The 21,546-nt window shown below is 37.7% G+C and overlaps 1 protein-coding gene across 1 annotated transcript in view; it reads right to left on the reverse strand.

The window, feature by feature from the left end:
* Window positions 1-1,009: 1,009 nt before the first annotated feature.
* pcdh7b (protocadherin 7b) overlaps window positions 1,010-21,546 on the reverse strand; it is a 132,575-nt gene continuing 112,038 nt past the window's right edge. The window contains 2 exon segments of the mRNA XM_084405163.1: window positions 1,010-3,807; window positions 4,966-4,984. Coding sequence (XP_084261289.1) covers window positions 3,383-3,807; window positions 4,966-4,984 — 444 coding nt within the window. The 3' untranslated portion in view covers window positions 1,010-3,382.

Genomic DNA, 21,546 nt, shown 5'->3' on the forward strand with positions numbered 1-21,546 from the left:
AAATACCTGTACAAAAGCAAAACATATGTAAAATAGATCATAAATAGAGGTGGGCTTGCGCTCAGTACATTTGCCATGTTCAGCTAAGCTGCGTGCATAGTGACTCCTAATAAAACAATGATTAAAATCAATCCTCAATTCTACATCAACATCCAAGTCAAAGGACAAATAGAGTATGATTAAAATTACAATTTATTTTTTTCATTATCTGTGATGTGTCCTATGACCTAAGTGCTACAACTTAAGTCTTATATCTTCTAAGTTGTCAGCTTAAGGAACACACATCTCAGAGTGAAAATGACAATTAAAGAAAGCGAATTCATCACGTCAACAACAAAGTCAGATGTATTGTGCAGGCTGTTTCCAGGCATGTACAGTAGATGTAGGTGTCAACCTCCTCAGGTTTCTTTTTTAGACATCATAACTGCCATATACTCCTATTGATAGGAATCAGCTGATATATCTACTCTATGGTCCTCTGAGGTGTGTGTCCCTTTCAAAAACCTTTGGAGCTTTGTTTTCCTTCTACCTTCTCGTATCATGAAAAGTGCAGAATGTCTCAAAGCACGTTTGCTTCATCCCTAATGGATACTGTGCATTTTCTCTGTTTTGCTGTGCCGCCATTGCAGCATTGTGTCATTACCGATCCTTTCCAAAGTCGCTTTCCTGACTAAAGCTGTAAAAATCGCAGTTTGGACGTGTGACCATGCTAACTTTGAAATGGATGAATATACCAGGGTATCACCTATGACATGTACAGTTGGTACTCATCAATATACTTGACAAAGTTCGACTGAGCTTACTTAAAGAAGCCACAAGATAAAAGCTTTTGTTTTTTGAAAGTCTATCATAGTAAAATTGCCAGGACTGTAGTTTCAGCATAAATTACTCTTTCTCCACTTTTAGAAAGCATCTCAGTACAATTGGTTTCATACTAGTTAAAACCAACAAGTCATACCAATAAAGGTATAAAAAGGCACAGTTGCATATTTTGCATTCACGCTATAGGTTTGTTTTGAATTTTTTTTTTTTTTTTTTTTTACAGAAGCACTACATATACAAAGTGGCACTGGGAGGGAAAGGGAAATATATGACTGATGAGATCTGAAGAGGGCATCATTATGAGCAGATATTTGAAAAAAAAACAAATAGAACGGAGACTTATGATGTACGCGAGATGTTTGAATTGTTTTGGAATCAAGTTTCACAACTCATTTTCTACATAATGAAAGGTATGTTTTTTTGTGTGTGTGAAAAGAATATAAACATTACAGAACCAATGGATAAAAGTACATGTGCTATTAAACCTTATATAAATAAATCAGATAAATGAGAAATGGATGATGTGATGCTAAATAAATCAGTGTGTATGTGTATGATTCTTCATCCTCGTCAAATCAATATACATAGTCATACTACAATGTCTAGTGTCTGTTTGTAACAAACGCAAGCAGTGGACTTCCATGTTCACAGGGTATGATATCTGTACACTTTTTTTTTTTTTTCATAGTAAGTGTAGATTCCCTTTAAACGTGCAATAAAAAGTACATATCTATGTATACAGTTTGTAAGCATCAGAGCACTTCTTTTAAACACGAGTAGTACATACAGACTACAGATCTGGAAGCTGCGAAAAAGGCAGTCCGTTCAAACTCAAGGAATCATTAACATACAAAAAAAAAACAAAAAAAAACACACAATTGCATCTGAATAATTTACCACCTTTTTTAAAAGCATGATGCCTCCTAAGTATACTCCTCCTCTTGAAAATAGTTTGGGATAGGCCCATAATGCATGTATAAATGTGCACGTAGTTTCCCCACATTGCACAGAAACATGTGTGACGGTAATTAAAGCAACATGTGACCTAAAAAGGAGCTTTCCTGTCCCAGTTCTCTGAGACACCACGTCATGTTGTTCCCGATACTTTGGTTATACAGCGGCATCGTGCGTCGCATTGCAATCGCTCCTGTCGTGCCAGTTGTCACCAAACTTTTTATGTGATTGTACAAGTAGTCGGTTCACTCTGACCGCTACACAAGGGACACAAGTTCTCATCCTTGATTACTCTTCTGAAGTGTGTGAGATTGAGAGTGAATCTGTTGAATGAGTTTATTGCTCTATTTAACATTCATACTAGGAATGTTACACAGGGCCAGCCCAAGCTCTTCAGCAGGGCAATATTATTAGACTAATTCACCCCAGCAGCATATCCAAATAGAGTTCCTGTGAATTTATGGGATAATTATTATGTGTATGTACAATGTGCAGATCTTTTGTGTATGCGTGTGTGTTTGCAAATGTGTGCGTGCCGGGAGGCCATCTTGAGACCACAAAAGAGGAACTACAGCATAGTTTCACACATCAAGAGAGGGATGAACCACAATAACACAAACTCGTGACATTCAGGCAATTAATTGTCAATATCTGGGATGTAAAGAACCTCCTTCTGCTTCCAAAGGTGTGTAGGAGCGTGATGGAAATGGGTCGCTCATGATTGTGTGTCCAGAATATGTTTACAGTATATGTATATAATGTACAATACTTCACCAACACGACAAAGAAAAACATGTGTATGCTTGTGTTCCTTCGTGTGTACATGAGGTTGATAGGCACACAGGTAAACTTGCTTCTCGCGCTGTACAGTGCGTACGCCGTTCACTTGCGCCATTTGAGTATCTACAAACCATTGTAAAATGCTTAAGTCAATGACGACATACGAAGAGCTCCGACATCGTCTGGTTACGCCATCGCTGATCATCGTGCGATGATTTTCATTTATCATTGGCCAGTCTTTTTTCCTTCTTCTTTGTTAACGTGATTTGTCGTCCAGAGCGGACAGTTCAGTTCATGGACTGATTGCATATGGACATAATACATCCACATAAAAACACTCCCGCCCACCCCCGAAAAATAAAAACGGATTAAAAGACAGAACCAGTCTTATCGGTTCCCATAGCTATAGCAACAGTTATAAAAACAAAGACAAAGAGGTATAGTCCAGGTCCGCCTCAAGGGGCACACACTCTTAAGGGGTTAGATGATGCATGCATGTTTATAAAGAGTCTACAGAAACCAGGCAGCACTTTGGGGAAGTCTACGGGGCCCGATACGCTAGCAGCAAAGTAGCACTTATCCACCAGCATTCCTCTCTCTCCACCTCAGCCACTTCCCCCTCCTCCATCTCATCCTTCTCACGCACATTTACAACATGTAATTCCACGGTTTTTACTCAATTTAGGTTAGAAAGTAGCGCCGCACTAGTTGTGCGAGCAGTTTGAGGAAAATCCATGTTGTTTTTGTTTTAGGGTTTGGTTTGCTAACAGCATCTCTAACCATGCTGAGTCACTGTCATCGTCCCTTCGCTGTCGCTGTGTGTCGTTTACAGGTAAACTTCCCGCCTGGTGAGAGTTCCGCATTGCGTCGGCTTGTATTCACCTGTGGGCGCTAGCGGAATCTCCTCGATGGGGCGAGATGTTTCCTGGCTGGCGGAAAATCCAGCTGAGCTAAACGTGTCGTAGGATGAGGAGGAGGCGGCCATCTTCTTGTTAAGGAGATTACGGTTACGGTCTCCCAGCAGGTGCGAGGGGTCGCCGTTGGCAACAGCTAGCGCCTCCTGGCTGCCGGGCTGTTCGGGAACGCTGCCCCCGGGGGAGGTCATGAAGGTGGAGAGTTTGGGAGGGGTGGCCTTGGGCCTACGTTCAGGCGAGGTGCGCACAGGCATCCAGCAGGCATCCGAGTGGCCGTATTCGTCACACTCCCGCGTGCATTTACCCGTCATGGCTACGTCAGGCAGGGGCCGAGTGTCTGGAGGAAACGGAGAGAAGGAAACAGAAACGGTGGGGCATTAATGGCGTTGTTTGGCTTTGAACAGCTGAGAAAAAGAAAATTGAAGTATTGTCACTAAAAAAAAAAGATTGTGGTATGTGTCTCATGAAATTGCCATTAGAATGGCAAGTGTCAGATGAAGCCTTTGAAATATTTATGATTGGCTTCGTGCAATTTTTTAGTGCAGTTTTTTTCACTGTAACTTCATGGTCAACACATACCACATACCACTAAAATGGAAACATACATACACAAACAACAACACTTAAAGCTAAAACATAAATTAAACAGAAGAAATAATGTGAGCTCTAAAAAGAATCATGCTTTGAAAACGTGGGGCAATTCTACTGTTTTGTGACTTCTGACTCCTAAACTACTGCCCTGAATCCATCTCTAATGGCTGAGTGTGTGTAGCTGATGTGTTTAGATGCATGCGTTGTGTATGCAACGTGTTTTTTTATGTTTCAACAAACAAGCTGACTCTACAAAACCTATTCAATTTTATCAAAAGTGTACAAAGTGTGTTTATTTTTGTATTTTATTTTTTACTTGTTAATCCCCAACTTGGCCTTGGGAAACACCTACAGTGTACTTATAGAATGACATATTGGAGGATTTGCTAGTTGGTTACATCTTTAACATGTATGTAAGTTAAAAGGATTATGCAAGCGTTTTCTAAAGGCTCTAACTGTCACGCATCTGAGTGATTGCTTATTTTCCCGGGCTGAGAGAAGAGATCGTTTTAGATGCAAAGCCACAAAGCCACAAGTATCATTAACATCTCATATCTCTTCTATTCAGAATGTCTTCTGAACAAATATTTTCTGTTTACACTTTTAAACACTTGACAAGCAAACAGATAACCATCAGATGCGCAAAAATGCACAAACACGGTTGAATATGAAGTTCACTAAGCTGAAGTGCACACAAACACTAAATGCTGAAATCCCTAACCTTTGATGCCAAAGCACAAAGCTGCAGTGTTAGAGATGGTCGGTTAATGACCAAATGTGAGGTATGGCACAAGCAAGAGAGGGTGAGTGCAAATCTAAAAAAATAAAATAAAATAAATAAAAAAAGGAAGAAAGCATGCTGCCTTTTGTTGAAGAGCAAAAATTTGGGTTAACCATTGCTTACTTTTAATGTTCTTTTTCTCCTGCAAAGAAAGAATAGGGTAGAATCACTGTTTGGTTCCTTCACAATGTAATGCTAAGTAAGATTAATCAATTTAGAAAAAGGTATCAGACAGGAAAAAAAAAGCATAATGTGTTGCAGTTATCTGAGAATCAATTGATTACATGGCATGTTTGCAAAAAAATCTTCTATGGTGCATTATACTAAGATATTTATTGACAGATTGAGAAAAATTGAGGGTGAGAAAAGAAATAAACACATCTAAGAGCTACAGACATATCGCTCCTCAACTTTTATTGTTAAGCCGTTAAATTCCAGAAAATCAATGCTGCACAAAAGAAAGAGTGCTATGAATGGCGTTCTTCAGTCACAGATCACAACAGGCTTACATTTAAACCCACTCAGACTGTCTCTCGTTTGGGATACTTGTTGACACAAACCATTTTAGCATCCTTGTCCGGTAAGGACCTTTGACTGACCACAACCGAACCCCTAAACATGTCCTCCTGACCTCAAGGCCAGACTATAATGCCTGCGAGCTCCTGTTAGCTTTTGTGGTGCGGTTGCATTGTGGGCAAGTAAGGGTTAGTTGGGTCCGACGGAGACACCTGACCGCAGAAAGAGTTCAGTGCCGCTTCCTGTTCGCTTTTATGATATCGTAAGGCTGGATTGCTGCCCAGTGTCTAGGGAGAGGTGTGGATGTACGTTCATCCAACAAAGCTCTGTCATGCACCAATGAACGCTCAGTCAAGCGACGGTACCTCAATAGCACTAATAACAAAGATGAGTGTGTAGGCTCCGATCTGCAGGACGTCGATATGCCAGCGCAATGTTAATGCTTCAGACAGGGATTACAAAATGGCTGGATAAATCTTATATGACAGTTAATGTGTGCAAAGAGGCATTAAGAACTGTAACAGGTTATTCACATACACGACTGTCAAGAAAACATCAGAGTATGATTAGGCGATCATCTCTGTAAAACATTGTGTGGAGGAACTAGATGGGAAAAAGAAAATCTGATGTAAATTCAAACCTGTATGTCTTTATTTCGTTCGTGGAACACAAAAGGAGAAATTCTGAATAATGTGCTGGTTGCTCTTTTTCATGCAGTCAAAATGAATAGGGACTGAAGAGTTTAAGCTTTAAAAAGGATACACAAACCCCATAAAACGAACAAAATCAGTAATTCAGTCAAATTTTTTAAAGAATAATTTAGACATTTGTTATATGACACATTGAAAACATCTGTCTCAAAATAATCATAAGAATGGCCAGAATATTCTTCAAAAATCCACCTTTTTTTGTTCCCCAAAAGTCATACACGTTTGGAACGAATGGTAAATAATGAAAGAATATTTATTTTCACCTTGAATATCTCTGAATAATTTATTTCTATAACTGTCCATCAAACTAAAGAGATTCAACATCAACTTCTTTCTATCAGCCTAGTATTTTGTCCACACAGAGCTCCAAGTCTACCCAATTTCGATTGTTAGTGTTCAGTTGATGAATATGTTTGTCAATCAGTCTTTCAGACCACTACCACATCTCCACAGCTTCTTAACTCTAATGCCTGGCTCTCGCACCGCTCAGGCCCCTCAAGGTCGTACATTGGCTTTTCATCTATCGCATACTGTGCTGTCTTCAGCTGCTGTTTCCTCCAGTGCAAAACAACAAAAGAAGCACTCATTGGCGCCCCTTGCACACTGCTGCCATACAGCCTTCTTCTGATTTATTATTCCAGCACAAAACTCTGTATACATTATTATACACGGAAAGTTCACAAAAATGGTCATTGAAAGCATACAATAAAACTTTTTTATGGTTTAGCCTGAAGATAAAATGCTTTGGAAATTGGCCTTGAAAGTAAAAAATGGGTGGATTTTTTTGTACATTATATCTTTTTGTCTGCGGTCCATTTTGCTTTTAAGGGTGCTTTCACACTGGGCTCGTTTACTGCGGTCCGAGCCCGAGCACGTTTGTTCCCGGCGCCCCCCGCAGCATTGGTCTGGTTTCACACTCAACTTGATTCTATCGAACCCTGGTGCGTTTGCGTGCCAATCATCGCAAATGTGCACGACACATGATAGAAAACAGAACGCGAGTCAATATATTGTGTTTTTTATTATTAATTTGGTGCTATAATGCACAGCTGAGTGAACAACACAGGTTTACTGTGTGTGTGTGACGCATAAGGTGGTTTTCTGCTGCTTGCAAACAAACTCTTTTGAGGAGACAGTGGATTTCCATTAATTTATTGTCGTGATTCTACACGCTATGCGCGAATACACTGCAGGCTCACTCTCGCTCGTATCCAAGGTAAATCATCAGCACTATCATCCCTTACATGTGTTTTATTTAACTAAATACATCATAATCAGCTAAAACGTATGCGCAGGTCATTTTACTTCCTGAACAAGTGCGCACCCGAGTGAACAACATTCACACGAACCGCGGCACGGTTCGGGAGCAACCGAACTCAGACCACCTCCTCCAGGTAGTCTCGGGTTCGGTACCCCAGTGCGCACCCTGGTCCGCATGACAGCGTTCACGTTAGCGATTTTTCATGCGAACCGTGCCCCGTTCCGAAATAAACTGCCAGTGTGAAAGCACCCTAAGTGTATAGTGTTCTGCATAGTGTTATTTTTCTTCCATATAAGTCTGTTCTCTTCCAGTTTAAGGGCCATATTTACTAAACAGGGCAAATTAGCGTGAGATCGCAATTCCAAAAGTGCCGAATGGTAGTGGAAAGTTCTGCACGTTATCTACTGACGACGATCAAATTAAAGAACACAGATGCAGTAGTATGATTTCCATTATAACTAAATCAATCTACTAAGAACACCGCAAATTTGCATCTGGTTTAAGACATACTTTTTTGGGGCGGTAAATAATGGCGCAAATACCAGTAAATTGGATGGCACAAACTTTGGTAAATCACCTTAAATGATTCATTTAAAAACTCTTCTCACATGAATTTTGCATCTAAAATGGAAACTCCTTCAAATGTATATGCTGTTGCAAAAATCACCCTGTCCACGCCTTTTCAGCGCAAATTTTTCACAGCGTGTCTTAAATAAATCCTGACAGTAGTTTTTAACGCCAAAAGAGGGTTTGCGATGGCGCAAGATGTTAGTAAATCTGGCCCTTAGCCATCTTTTCATGTATAAACTTATTCTAGTCCTAACTGGATTCTGTTGTTTCCTAGTTTGTGCTCCTATTTTAGGTTCTCTTCTAAGACCAGTTTTGTCCAATAATCTCATTGCAAATGGAACAGAACATTGTCTGATTCTAGGCTGTAGTTAATGTAATATAACAGCATGTAATTGTGATTTGCACAATCTCTGTCTCTCTTCCAGCTCATTATAGAGGTAAGATGGATACCATTTAAGATGTCATTCAAAGACACACTCTGAAGCAGCAATAATTCAAAGCATTTAGATGGGGGCAGACACAGGTCAAACATGCACTGAGATGAATTCAATCATTGCTAGAATAGCTTTGCCTCCACCTTGTTTCATTTAAATGAACATCTTACAGGAGTGAATAAGTCAAACTGAAATTTGCTGATCCATTTTCATTCATCTCTGTCTCCTTTTATATATAATTGATTGGATGCAACAAAAATGTCTGACTGTTTTATATACAAAATATCAAACCAAGCAGCCAAGCAATAATTCAAAATTATTATGAATAATAAATTCACCTTTCTTAACCATTTAATTTAAAATTTGTAATACTTTTACCCAACTGCTACCAAGGTCAGTTATAGATGATGATATATATATAGTGATATTTGAAATAAACACAGCTGTTGTTAATTACATTAACTAAGAGCATTGTGTCATCTTTATTATATAAGATATGTTTTGTCAAATCTAAAATGAAATTAAAACATTGAATACATAAACTATGAATACAATCCATAAAGTGACCATCAGAAAGTGTCTAAACATTTTGCGTTAAATTTTAAACTATTATAAAAAAAATAAAATAATTGTGTGTGGGGAAAAAAAGCTTTTTACATATTCCATTGGCTTTATATTTTATATAAAAAAAAAAAATGTGGCCACTATATTATAAGGTTCAGTGTTTGGTAAACTCTACAATAAATTTTAGCATTGGAAACATTTACAAAACACTTACAATAATGAACAAACGTTTGCAGGCCTGCAGACCCAAAAGAGTATTCCTTCCATTCACATTCTCCCTAAAAACCCCATGCCTTTAAATTTGACCCCAAGCCACTTTTAAAACTCAGTTTTGAGCCTGAAAAGCGAGGCTTTGGAGATGGCGAACAAAAGGAGCCATACTCGGGCCTCTAGCCCAGGGCAGAGCGAATGTCGCCAGGCTGCAGAGAGGCCGGAAACGCATGCGGCTCTGTGGCACGCTAACTGTCACTCCGTATAGTGGGCTATTCTGCCGATGGGGGCTCGGAGTATAATGCCTGCCATTTTCCACAGCCAGTCCTTTTGAATAACTCAAAAAGAAACATCCACTCTTCTCCGACGGAGGGTTTGAAAACGAGAGATCAGGGGAACGGCGGGAGGGGGGAAAACGGAAGATATGGCTCTCAGAGCTATTCTGTGAGTTAATTACGTGTGGACAAAAGTGGATTCCCTGGCGCAGTTGGAGCTCTGCTGTTGTGAGGCTGGTGGCAGGGTTCTGGAAAGCAGTAAGTGGGCCAGAGGCTCAGCTAATTGACAGGGATATGAGGATTTTGTAATCTATGTTTGGGTATGTGTGTGTGTATTTTGTTCTGCTCTTTAAGGCTTAATTCCGCGTTTTTCTAGCACGCGAGAACATGTTTGCGCGTTAAAGTATTAGTCGTCTTTCTATATTTTAAGTGCTCTGTGTGTGAATGTGTTTTCATCTTCTGCAAGTTAAGCCTTGTCCCTCAGAGGCCAGCTAAACTACAGGCTGGCTCTTTTGCTTCTCTGTTTTCCAGATAGGAGGCCCAGTAAAAACATATCTGCCAGACAGAACTGCTGACCCCTCTGTCCAGTCACTCTGTGTGTGTCTGTGTGACAGAGATGAGCGTAGCGGACGCCCTCAGAGTCTTAGCTGATTCAAGAAGATTGACCAATAGATAAATGGCATTTACAGAAGAGTGTAATGCGTTCACGCACACGATAACATGTGACCCAAGAAACCTCAACACAAAGTGTCAGTGTCAAATAACGTTGCTTTTCACACTGAGAGAAAAACTGTAAAAAATCACTGCTAATAAGAACATATTTAAAGGGATAGTTCACCAAAAAAATGCAAGATATCTTATCATTTACTCATGTCAATCTAAAAGTGTCAGTCTGTGAAACAAAAAATAAGATATTTTGAAAAATATTTTATGCCCATACAAGTGAAAGTGTTTTTTTGTTTGTTTTCTGTGTGTTCCACAGAAAAAAAACAAGAAAAAAAAGAAGAAAAAAAAAAAAACACAGGCGTGGAACAACATGAGGGTGAGGATTTTTTGGGGTAAACTATCGCTATGATATTTAATAGCCATATATCTTAGATCAATCAGTTGCCATTCTTGGAGGAGATTCACAGAATCACTGTCAAAAACACTTTAGAACAACTGTTAACAAATATATATATATATATATATATATATATATATATATATATATATATATATATATATATATATATATATATATATAAGACAAGTTTTGTATTTGCGAGTGAATGCAAAGTGTCTCGGGGGAACACAAACATTTAGCTAGAGAACGAAAAAGCATTGCCAAATAATATTTCCTCCCATCTCATTTTCTTTTCTTCTTCACCATGTCCCTTTAGGGGCTCATTAGAAAACATATTATATACTTTTTTAATTATAATACTATTCACAATACTGCTGTTTATATATTTAATCAAATCAATGAGCATATGAAACTTATATAAAAAAAAAAAAAAAAGTTAAATATGAAATAAAAAAAGAAAATTGCACCAACCCCATACATTGTGTACTAACAGCAACTGTGAACATAACTTGGGTGTTGTTAAACCACAAAGAACAACATTTTTAATATCTATAGCACTTGAAAAGAGCTGCCGGCTCACAGTTGTCCACTTTTTTTTGTGTCAACTTTTCAATTCTGACAGCTCCTCAGCTCCCATGGCCTTATGGGACAGCAAAGTGTCCACTTGTTTCAGAATCTGAATCAGAATCTCAGCAGATGCAGTACATCATATTGGGATGGTTCGCGTGCTGTATCATGACATCCTGTTGACATATTGCTTTTTGCATAATGTGTAGTAGGGAAGTACACATACTGAGACACAATTGCGACAATTGGAAAGTTGTGTCCCTCTGTGAATGTCCCTGTATGTATCTCCTGCATCTAAAATCAGCCTCTAATCAGCATCACATTCTTTCTCTTAGTCCGATAAAAAACCCTCTTTAACACATTATCTTGTCTTTATTCACAGACGCTTCACGAGTTTCGTATTTGCAGTAGGAGCCGTCCACACAAGAGATGGTTGTTCTTTTCACCAGACAAAAAAAAAAAGAAAAAAAAAGGGAGACTGTTCTTTTATTTTCAGTTAGTGCTGTCTATTTGATTCAATAACGCTGTCCTTTAAGACTCATTAGGCTGCTGATCTAATGTTCTCTCTGTCACTTTCTTTATTTCTTTGCACAGTATGGACACCTAGACTCAAGCCATCACATCTATCACCAAAAGTCACCTTTATGTCACCCAACCCCCTACACACCCAGACACACACAAAAGCGTATGGACATTTAAGCCACACTAAAAAAAATCCAACAAATGGCTTGTGAAATTCTAAGACTTTTTTGGAGAATATAACTTTATTTGCACAGTGTGGACACATCCTCAAGCCATTACATATACCATCAAATATCACATTTATGTAAAACAAAGATGTATATAGACACTTAAAGTTAGTCACAATAAAATATCAAATGGATTTTATTGAAAAAATGGTAACACTTTATAATACTGTTCCTTCATTAATGAATAATTACACATGAACAAATGAGTAACGCACTATTCTAGTAACTACTAACTAACAAGAAACTCTGATTAACAAATTAGTAAGTAATAGCGCTCAGTTGAATGAGGTAGTTCACTATTTGCTAATCAGTAACTATTATCAGGGAACTACTATATACAGGTTCATAATTAACATGAATAATGCATACTTTATGATAAAAGGTAACGTTACCCATTAGTAATGACTCAAGTGTTACTACACCCTTCTAAAGGAACTACTAATTAGTTGGATCAGTATTCTAAAGTGAAAAACATAACATAACTACGAGCCCGATCTCACGGGAAAACGTACAAATTCTACGAGGTGGCTTATTCGTACGAATTCATACGACCTGACTCGTACGAATTAGTACGTTTTGTGCAAAATCGTACATATTTGACGAATTGGCCAATTCGTATGAATTCATACGAATGACCTACCCCTGACCCCGCCCCTAAACCTACCCATCACGTGGGTTTAGACAAATCGTACAAATTCGTACGAGTCAGGTCGTACGAATTAGTACGAATTAGCCAACTTTTTATCATTCGTACGAATTCGTACGAATTGGTCGTGAGATAGCGTTGTAACTACCTAATACTGACTGAAGTCATTGTAAGCTTTTGAGATTTTGAATAGTTATTCCTTCCGATGAATTTGGTAACACTTGAGTCATTACTAGTGTGTTTCCATAATCTTCACTTTAGAATACTGATCCAAATATGTAGTTTTTCCTTTAGACAAATGTAGTAGGCTAACACTTGAGTCACTACTATCCAAAACCGTAAAAAAAAAAAAAAAAAAGCTTACAATGACTTCAGTCAATATTAGGTAGTTGTAAAGCTTTTCACTTTAGAATACTGATCCACATTATTATTAGTTCCTTTAGAAGGATGTAGTAACACTTGATTCATTACTAATGGGTTACCATCACCTTATATTATACATTATGCATTTTTAATTATGAACCTGTATACTGTAGTTCTTAGAAGTCTTAAGTGAGGTATGAAAAATAGTAGTTCAATAGTAGTAGTAGATCAGCTAATAGTGAACTACCACATTCAACTGAACACTATTACTTACTAATTTGTTAATCAGAGTTTCTTGTTAGTTAGGCTAATAGTAGTTACTAGAATGTTAATAGTGCGTTACTCATTTGTTCCTGTGTAGGCATTTATTAATGAAGGAACAATATTCTAAAGTGTTACCGAAAAAATATATATTTATATACTAATAATTATCTTGCTTTTCAAGAAAAAAAAAAATATTTTCTTGAAAAGCAAATGTTATTTTCAATCAAAAGTAAGAAAATAAGTATTTGAAAACTTTCTGATTGTCACACATTAGTGCAGTGGTTCTCAATTCCAGTCCTCGGGACCCCTTGCTCTGCACATTTTGTATGTCTCTCTTATCTGACACACTCAGTTCAGTTCATGGAGTCTCTCCTAATGAGCTGATGATCTGGTTCAGGTGTGTTAAATAAGGGAGACATACAAAATGTGCAGAGCAGCGGGTCCCGAGGACTGGAATTGAGAACCAATCTTCATAGTAAACGTGTTTGGGACCATTTGACCTAGAGTGCAGCTTACTTGTTGACAGGCAAACGGAATAATTTAGTTAGTAAAAGTAACTTTTTAGCGCTTTCCCTTGGAAATTCCCAGCAAACTGACAGCATAACGCCCTCTAATAGCATTAGGCGAGGTAACGCAGCATTCAGCTCACGAGTGATTTGGCTGAGCTAACGTGATGGGCGAGAATGAGCCGGTAGATCTTCAGGAGGACTGAGGCCGCTGTTGACCTGGTTTGCTTCAGTAACCTCAGCATTGTGCTGCATATGCTTTCAGCGGTGCTGCATCAGTGAGCCAGGACAACAAAGTGTGTACAGTAACACAACAGCAGGAGAAGAACCATGTCAGACATGGTGCAGTGAGGTGCGGCGGAGTGATGTGTATATTTATTTCCCGTTCTCACACTCCTGTCTCTTTCTCTATCTCTACATCAGACTCGGGCTACACCCTCCAAATACCAATTTTAACTCTTTTTTTAACATACTTCTAATATAATATAATATAATATAATACTACCGAGCAATATTTTTTCTAGATTTTTTTGTATATTCTGTATATCGTATTGTACCAGATTACTACTATTTATGGTTCAAATTCTGGATAGAGCACCCGCCCATCCATCCATCCATGCATGCATTCATATTTTTCATATCTCCCCATTGTGGATATATACTGTATCTCACAATGTGACTTTATATATCTCACATTTGCAGATTTATTTTTTGTAATTGTGACTCATAATTGTGAGTTTATTTCCCATAACTGAGACTTTATATCTCCAAATTGTAGATTTATATCTCACAACGTGACTTTATTTCTAATTTTAAAGTTTCTCTTAAATGTATGTTATTTATTTATTCCTTTTTTGTAGGCAGAAACTACTACTACTGCTACTGCTACTAATGATAGGGCTAAAAATAATTATGCACAACCACATACCCACAAAAATTCCCTGAAAAGTCTCACTAGAGTTGAACAGGTATAGGTGGCCCCTTATGGTGTTTAAAAGCACTTGGGGAAATAATTAGTCTACCGTTAGAGCTCTCCAGCTATGATTAATTGAGGAGAGATTAACTAGCATAATTTCATTCTGCCGACTATCTCACTGCCAATTACCTAATGCGACTTCCTCTCTCGGCATCTCTCGCTCCCTCTCTCTCATCAGAAAGCATCACGAGTCTCGGAAATGTGGCGCTGACCCTCATTTTCCTGACTTCTCATCTATCTGTCATAAAAAAAAGAGCGAGTTTGCTCATATGCATACGCAATCACAACGCTGACATGTCTAGCTCTCTAAATTGGGAAACCAGAAGACATTTTCACAGTCCAAAAAGCTACAATTATGCATTGTGCATTTGAAAAGGCCAGTGTGACTGCAATGTTCGCAAAGCTAAAACTAAAGTAAATGCCTTTTCCCCCACATTACTCAAAAGCATTTCAGCGGTCAAATGCATTGCAAGCGCTGACACATATATTACACAATTTCCATGACAAAGAGTATGAGTGATAGGGTGAGAAGCATTCGGGAGGTGGACAGACAGTAAAAATGGAAAAATTGTAACATATATATTAGAAAATGGTAGGGCTTGAGCAAAGATTGACTCTGTGCCAAAATAGAGACAGATATATAGAAAGTAAGAGACAGACGGGGATTAAAATCTCACATGTGTGTGTTTGTGGCTGTGTGTGAGTGTGTGTTTTTTTCCTCAATGTTCGTCTCATTGGCTCAGAACTGGATGCCTTATCGCACGTTCCCAGACGCACATACACAATAGCCTATTTTACACCATTAAATGCGTATTTGTCAAAATACAATTTCAATTAAATCCCACAAACCTACTGGTTTGTGCTTTGCTCCACTTACCACAGAGGAAACCGAACAGAGGAAGGAACGACTTTCTCTCTCTCACTCATATGAGAGAGAGAGAGAGAAGGAATATGAAAGACAGAAAGACTGGGAGAAGGAAATCTGATTGTTTGAAGCACACAATGAAGGTTGACTGAATTTCCAAACTGTTGACGGCAAACAATTGTTTTCGCCGTGATTTGTCACGGATGCAGCCTTTGCTTGCATTTTCTTTTTTTTCAATTAAATAACTCAAGAGTGTTGCTTTAAACAAAGTGTCTTTACTTAATGCTACACCGGAATTATTCCGAATTGATTTATACACGGTCACAAATAAAATTTAGATGAGAAATGCTATCGTACTGTTGTGATACTTTTACTCGTGGATTACATGCAGAACAATCTCATCTCATCAACGACGCACAGCTCACCGTCCCTGCGGATATGGACTCATAACTTCTCTGTTAGTCGACCTAACTGGCCACACGCTACACCACTCAGCCTGAGCCGTGGACCCTGCATATGTTTCTCATGAAAAGGCACCAGATTGAGTCACCATGTTTAATTCCCAGCATGCCAAGGGGTGTAAGAGGCTAATTAAGTAAACCGGAGGTAGAGAGGATCTAGCTGCCTGCTCTAGATCTCAGACACTGGAGGGTTTTGGCCCTTCAGGCCTGCTGAAATTGAGCGAAAACTTGCAAAATGAGCGGGGTTCATTTTTCCGCGGGGTTAAGCTGGGAGGTCTTGATGAGACATCCTCTCGGTTCTCAGTCTAGCACCTCATCAAAAGTCGAGTGAACTTTCAGAGAAAGTTCTCAGCCTAGTCAGGCTTTGGTCCTGTGTGGCTTTCGTTAAGGATGAATGAACTGGGGAAAGACACACAGGCTACAAGCACCTTCAGTGGCATATTTTCGAGGTTTTTAACTATATGATTATATGAAAAAAGACAAAATGGGCCCTGAATAAATGAGGAACAACACATTCTTTTTGCCTGGATGTTGGCAAAGCGTGGGAACAGATAATTGCTAAAGCATTACCGCGGCCCATTTTATTCTCTCAATTTAGCACCCAAAAATCTTTAAACGTATAGCATCACTCCTGTTTGAAGAACCCTTTGTGCAAAGACACACTTTAATTCGATGGAGCCAGAATGGTGCCTCATTAAAGCCGTATACTAACTTAGCCTCAAAGTAATGGCAAAATAGCTTAATGCAGTAGTGGTTTTGCTCAGACTAAAGGCTTAAATTCATTTACATGGTCCCATGATGTTAAACAGTGACATTCAGCCTGCAAAAAAAAAAAAAAAAGAAGCTATGAAAGGTACTATTAGGCACCTTTATCCTCCAAACAGCCATTTTCTAATCTTAAAAACATTTTAAATGTGCACATGAGTCATGTTTCCATTTAAATCAGAAACTTGTTGGACAGCACTACCAATCCTCAATCAATGTAAATCTAGGGGGAATATTTTTCCAAACTGGTTGTCTTATGTAGGATTGCAGAAAATATATTATATTATATTATATTATATTATATTATATTATATTATATTATATTATATTATATTATATTATATTATATTATATTATATTATAATAGCCTACAGTTGTCCACCCATGTATTTCCCATGGTCATTAAGCTGCGACTCAATTTTTTTCAGGAATTTGACCTAATATTCTGTATATACTGTATATACTGTATATATATATATATACAGTAGCAGTCAAAAGTTTGGAAACATTACTATTTTTAATGTTTTTGAAAGAAGTCTCTTATGCTCATCAAGCCTGCAGTTAAAAAAAAAAAAAAAAAACAGTAATTTTATGAAATATTATTACAATTTAAAATAATGGTTCTCTTTTTTAATATATTTTAAAATGTAATTTATTTTTGTGATGCAAAGCTGAATTTTCATCAGCAAGTACTCCAGTCTTTGGTGTCTTATGATCCTTCAGAAATCATTCTAATATGATAATTTGATACTCAGTTATTATCAATGATGGAAACAGTTGTGCTGTTTAATATATTTTTTTGGAATACTTTTTTCAGGATTCATTGATGAGTAAACCGTTAACAGCATTTATTCATAAAAACAGCATTTATTCAAAATAAAAACATTTCTAACAATATAAATCGTTACCATCACCTTTTATCAATTTAACGCATTCTTGTTGAATTAAAGTACTAATTTCTTTAAAAAAAAATAGTTATTGTTCCCAAACTTTTGAACGGTAGTGTATATTGTTACAAAAGATTTCTATTCTAAATAAATACAGTTATTTTTAACTTTTTATTCATCAAATAATCCTGAAAAAAGTATCTCAGGTTATAAAAAAAATATTAAGCAGCACAACTGTTTCCAACATTGATCATAAATCAGCATATTAGAATGATTTCTGAAGGATCATACGACACCAAAGACTGGAGTACTTGCTGATGAAAATTCAGCTTTGCATCACAAAAATAAATTACATTTTAAAGTATATTAAAAAAGAGAACCATTATTTTAAATTGTAATAATATTTCATAATATTACTGTTTTTTTTTTTTTTTTTTTTTTAACTGCAGGCTTGTTGAGCATAAGAGACTTCTTTCAAAAACATTAAAAATAGTAATGTTTCCAAACTTTTGACTGGTACTGTATATATATATACACCCACTTTTGGTCTGACACATTTGAGAAACTGAAACAGTTATATTATATTATATTATATTATATTATATTATATTATATTATATTATATTATATTATATTATATTATATTATATTATATTATATTATATTATATTATATTATATTATATTGAATTAAAAGTCAAATTCTGTATCGAAATCATAAATACTTCTGCAGCCTCATTAGATTCTTGTTTCTCAATGCTTTTTGACCCATACATGTGGCTGATATTCTTTTGCACTTACAGGTGTGTGGTGTTATCAGAAATGTCTGGAAGCGTGAAGATGTGCCCCAATGGTGTGTCTCTTGCCTGTAACACAGGTGGCTTGAGCTAAATCAAGGCCAGTGTCAGCACATTGTCACTGCTGCACTCTCCTGAGCTGGAACTAAGATATCAATAGCCCCTTTACTGTACCTGAGGACTGCTGGAGGAGAGAATGACACTAAACACACACATAATTCGGCCACCTGCCATGAACATGTACAGTATGTTAGTGCAGAGAAGGTTTGAAGTAATGGCAGGCTTACAATTCAAGCTAATGCTAATAGTTCAGTGTCTTTTTGTACAGCTACTAAGGATATGACCATGGTGTTCACACAACACTGTATATTTAATCTCTCGTTCCAGTCATTATCTGGAAGCCCTCTGCTCAAGGGAGGGCCAACTTGTTAACGCTAGCTAAGCTAACGGCTTAAAATCTGAGTGCATTATTAAACAGTTTTTAGTCTTTTCACACCCAAGCTCATCAGAAAAATGAGCGTACTTTATTAAATGCACTTGCACAGGGGGTTTATGCCTGCGTGTCTGCAGCGATCAAAGCACCTTGCCACATCGCTTTTTCACATTTGACTCTGATTACTCTTGGCAAAGTGATTCGATTAAGTCTCTCTCTCTCTCTCTCTCTCCTCTCTCTCTCTCTCTCTCTCTCTCTCTCTCTCTCTCTCTCTCTCTCTCTCTCTCTCTCTCTCTCTCTCTCTCTCTCTCTCTCTCTCTCTCTCTCTCTCTCTCTCTCTCTCTCTCTCTCTCTCTCTCTCTCTCTCTCTCTCTCTCTCACATACACACACACACACACACACATGCACAAATAAATGGAGAGATGTGTTCTCTCAGCAGCAATAAAAATGTTTTTATTGGCATGGGAGTTCGTCTTCTAAACCAAATAGTCTCTTCCCATTTAAAGCTGTGATTATTTAAACATGTCGGAATTGGGATGAACTGGCGGTCCAGGCCAGCAATATATTTGCATGCTTGTTTTGAAGGAAAATAAGGTGAGAAAAATAAGTCAACCCGAACAAATTCTGCCATACCGTGGTATTTTGTTAAGAGCAAGGCTGTGCAAGGGTTCTGGTTTAAGCCACTTCCAGTTATTTTAACTGTATAAAAACTGTCCGTTATGATACTTGATATTGTAAATGGGTATTTGTTATGTTATTTTCATTTATTAGCATAATCGTAAACACATTGGTTTGTAGCACAATATGTGTACTGCATAATATCTAAACATTCAAGATGCAATTAACTGAGAAGCAAAATTACATAATATATAAAGTCTAAATATATATTTTTTTATTTTATTTTTTATCAAAATGAAGTGACTTCATACAGAAAACAAGCCAATGGGGTAAGAAATATAAAACTTGTTTACTTTAGATTTTTTTTTTTACTCTATTTTTGTTTTTATTATATTTTCAGAAAACAAGATACTAATTTCTTAAGTTAGTTTGCTTCTCATGTAAATGTATCTTGATTCAAGAATGTTTCGATATTAGTACTGCAAGAGTGCAAGGCGACAATAATGGCTATAATGGCTTCAAATGTATCATCATATTATTGTAAATAATCGTATCTTTTGGTTTGCGTCCATCCAAAAGTAAAAATGAAAGTAATATATATATATGTATATATGTATATAAAATAATTATATATATATATATAAAATAATTATATATATATATATATATATATAAAATAATTATATATATATATATATATATATATATATATATATATATATATATATATATATATATATGACCTTATGTCGCTAGGGTTCATTTTATATCACGGACAAAAGTATACTTTTGTTCGTGATCTAAAAATGACCCCTAGCATGACATGAGGTCATTTTTAGCCAGCTTTTGACCGTCCACCCCTAGGAATAGATATTTAACACGCTTGAAGGTATCTTCCCTTCTTTCCTACCTCTCACTCTCTCTCTTTCTTTTTCAGACGGATTGATTTTTGCCCATTCCCACCTAGCAGTGCAACACTGATTCTCAAGCAGTGTGGCTGTGGGAAATATTTATCCTTATTGATCCAGGGGGCTGATGAGTCTGTTATGAACGCTGCAGTTCAAACAGTTTTGGTCCCACAAACATCTCTAAATATCAATCAGCTACGGGTGGACTGAGAGCCAATACTCAGATTGCTTGTGAATGTCAAGAAGGCTGAACCTGAATTCCAGGAAGCCGGGTGAGATTTTATTTCAACCCCTCGTGCAAGAGTGCATTATACTCCGCAGACAAACATGTAAGATGTATGTTTCCTTATTTCCTCTCTGTAGCGCAGCATTAAGGAAAGAGCAGACGTTGAGAGACAAAAAGTGAACATTAGCGGCGAGGAGAAAACATCTTTGTTGCGTAGATGAGGAGCTGGAGGGGCTTTCTGGCTGAGAGCGTGGCAAGAGGGTAGCGGAGGGGGCGCTGATAATTCCCTCTTCTGTCATGTCATTAAAAATTCAACACCTACAGGATATTTTCTGCATCAAACTTTCATGCCATCAGGTTGTCTCGACAGCACTGGCTTCACACACCCTAACGATGATAAAACTGATGAGAAAAAGCTCATCTTCCTGTGTGCTGTCTCTGATAAAGGCGCACATCAGAGCGCGGGCTGACAGACAGGGTACAGTAGGCAACAGCGAGCTCGGAAAGAATGCATAAAGGTTTAAGGGGCCTCATCTCTTCCTTAGGTTCACCGTGTCTTCGCAATGAGAAACCGCAAGGGAGACCTTAACAGATGCAGCCTTTTCCAGAAACGCAATCTGTTTCTTCTCGTTCGTATGCCCGCGCGCGCGCGCACGCCAGCTGATTTAAGCTATCTGACTTTTAGCCGTCATACTCTTTTAAATCTCGGAGAAAAAGTCAACAAAGTCGATCATCTCCTGGCAATAAAACTATCCACAAGTTCTCCCACGTGCAATTGTATTACGCAAGGTCATATGGAAATCTGTCCCGTTTCCCGGCCGGCACACTGCATCACTTGTCATGCCAGCATAATAAACAACAGCAGAAAGCGCTTGATGAATTCAGCAGAGCACAGCGTTCAAAAGGCTAAGCTCGTGAAAAGTGACTTTACTTTAGCAGGAGAGTGAAAACGAGAACGTTAAACATGCCCGCCATCAAACTAAACTCAATAAAACATCTGCATTCACAGCTTATTGCATAAGATAATGTGCATTAATTGTTGCTCAGCAGCATTACTGGTTATTGAA

Source organism: Rutilus rutilus (genome assembly GCF_951802725.1).
Source record: "Rutilus rutilus genome assembly, chromosome: 3".
Classification (NCBI taxonomy): Eukaryota; Metazoa; Chordata; class Actinopteri; order Cypriniformes; family Leuciscidae; genus Rutilus; species Rutilus rutilus.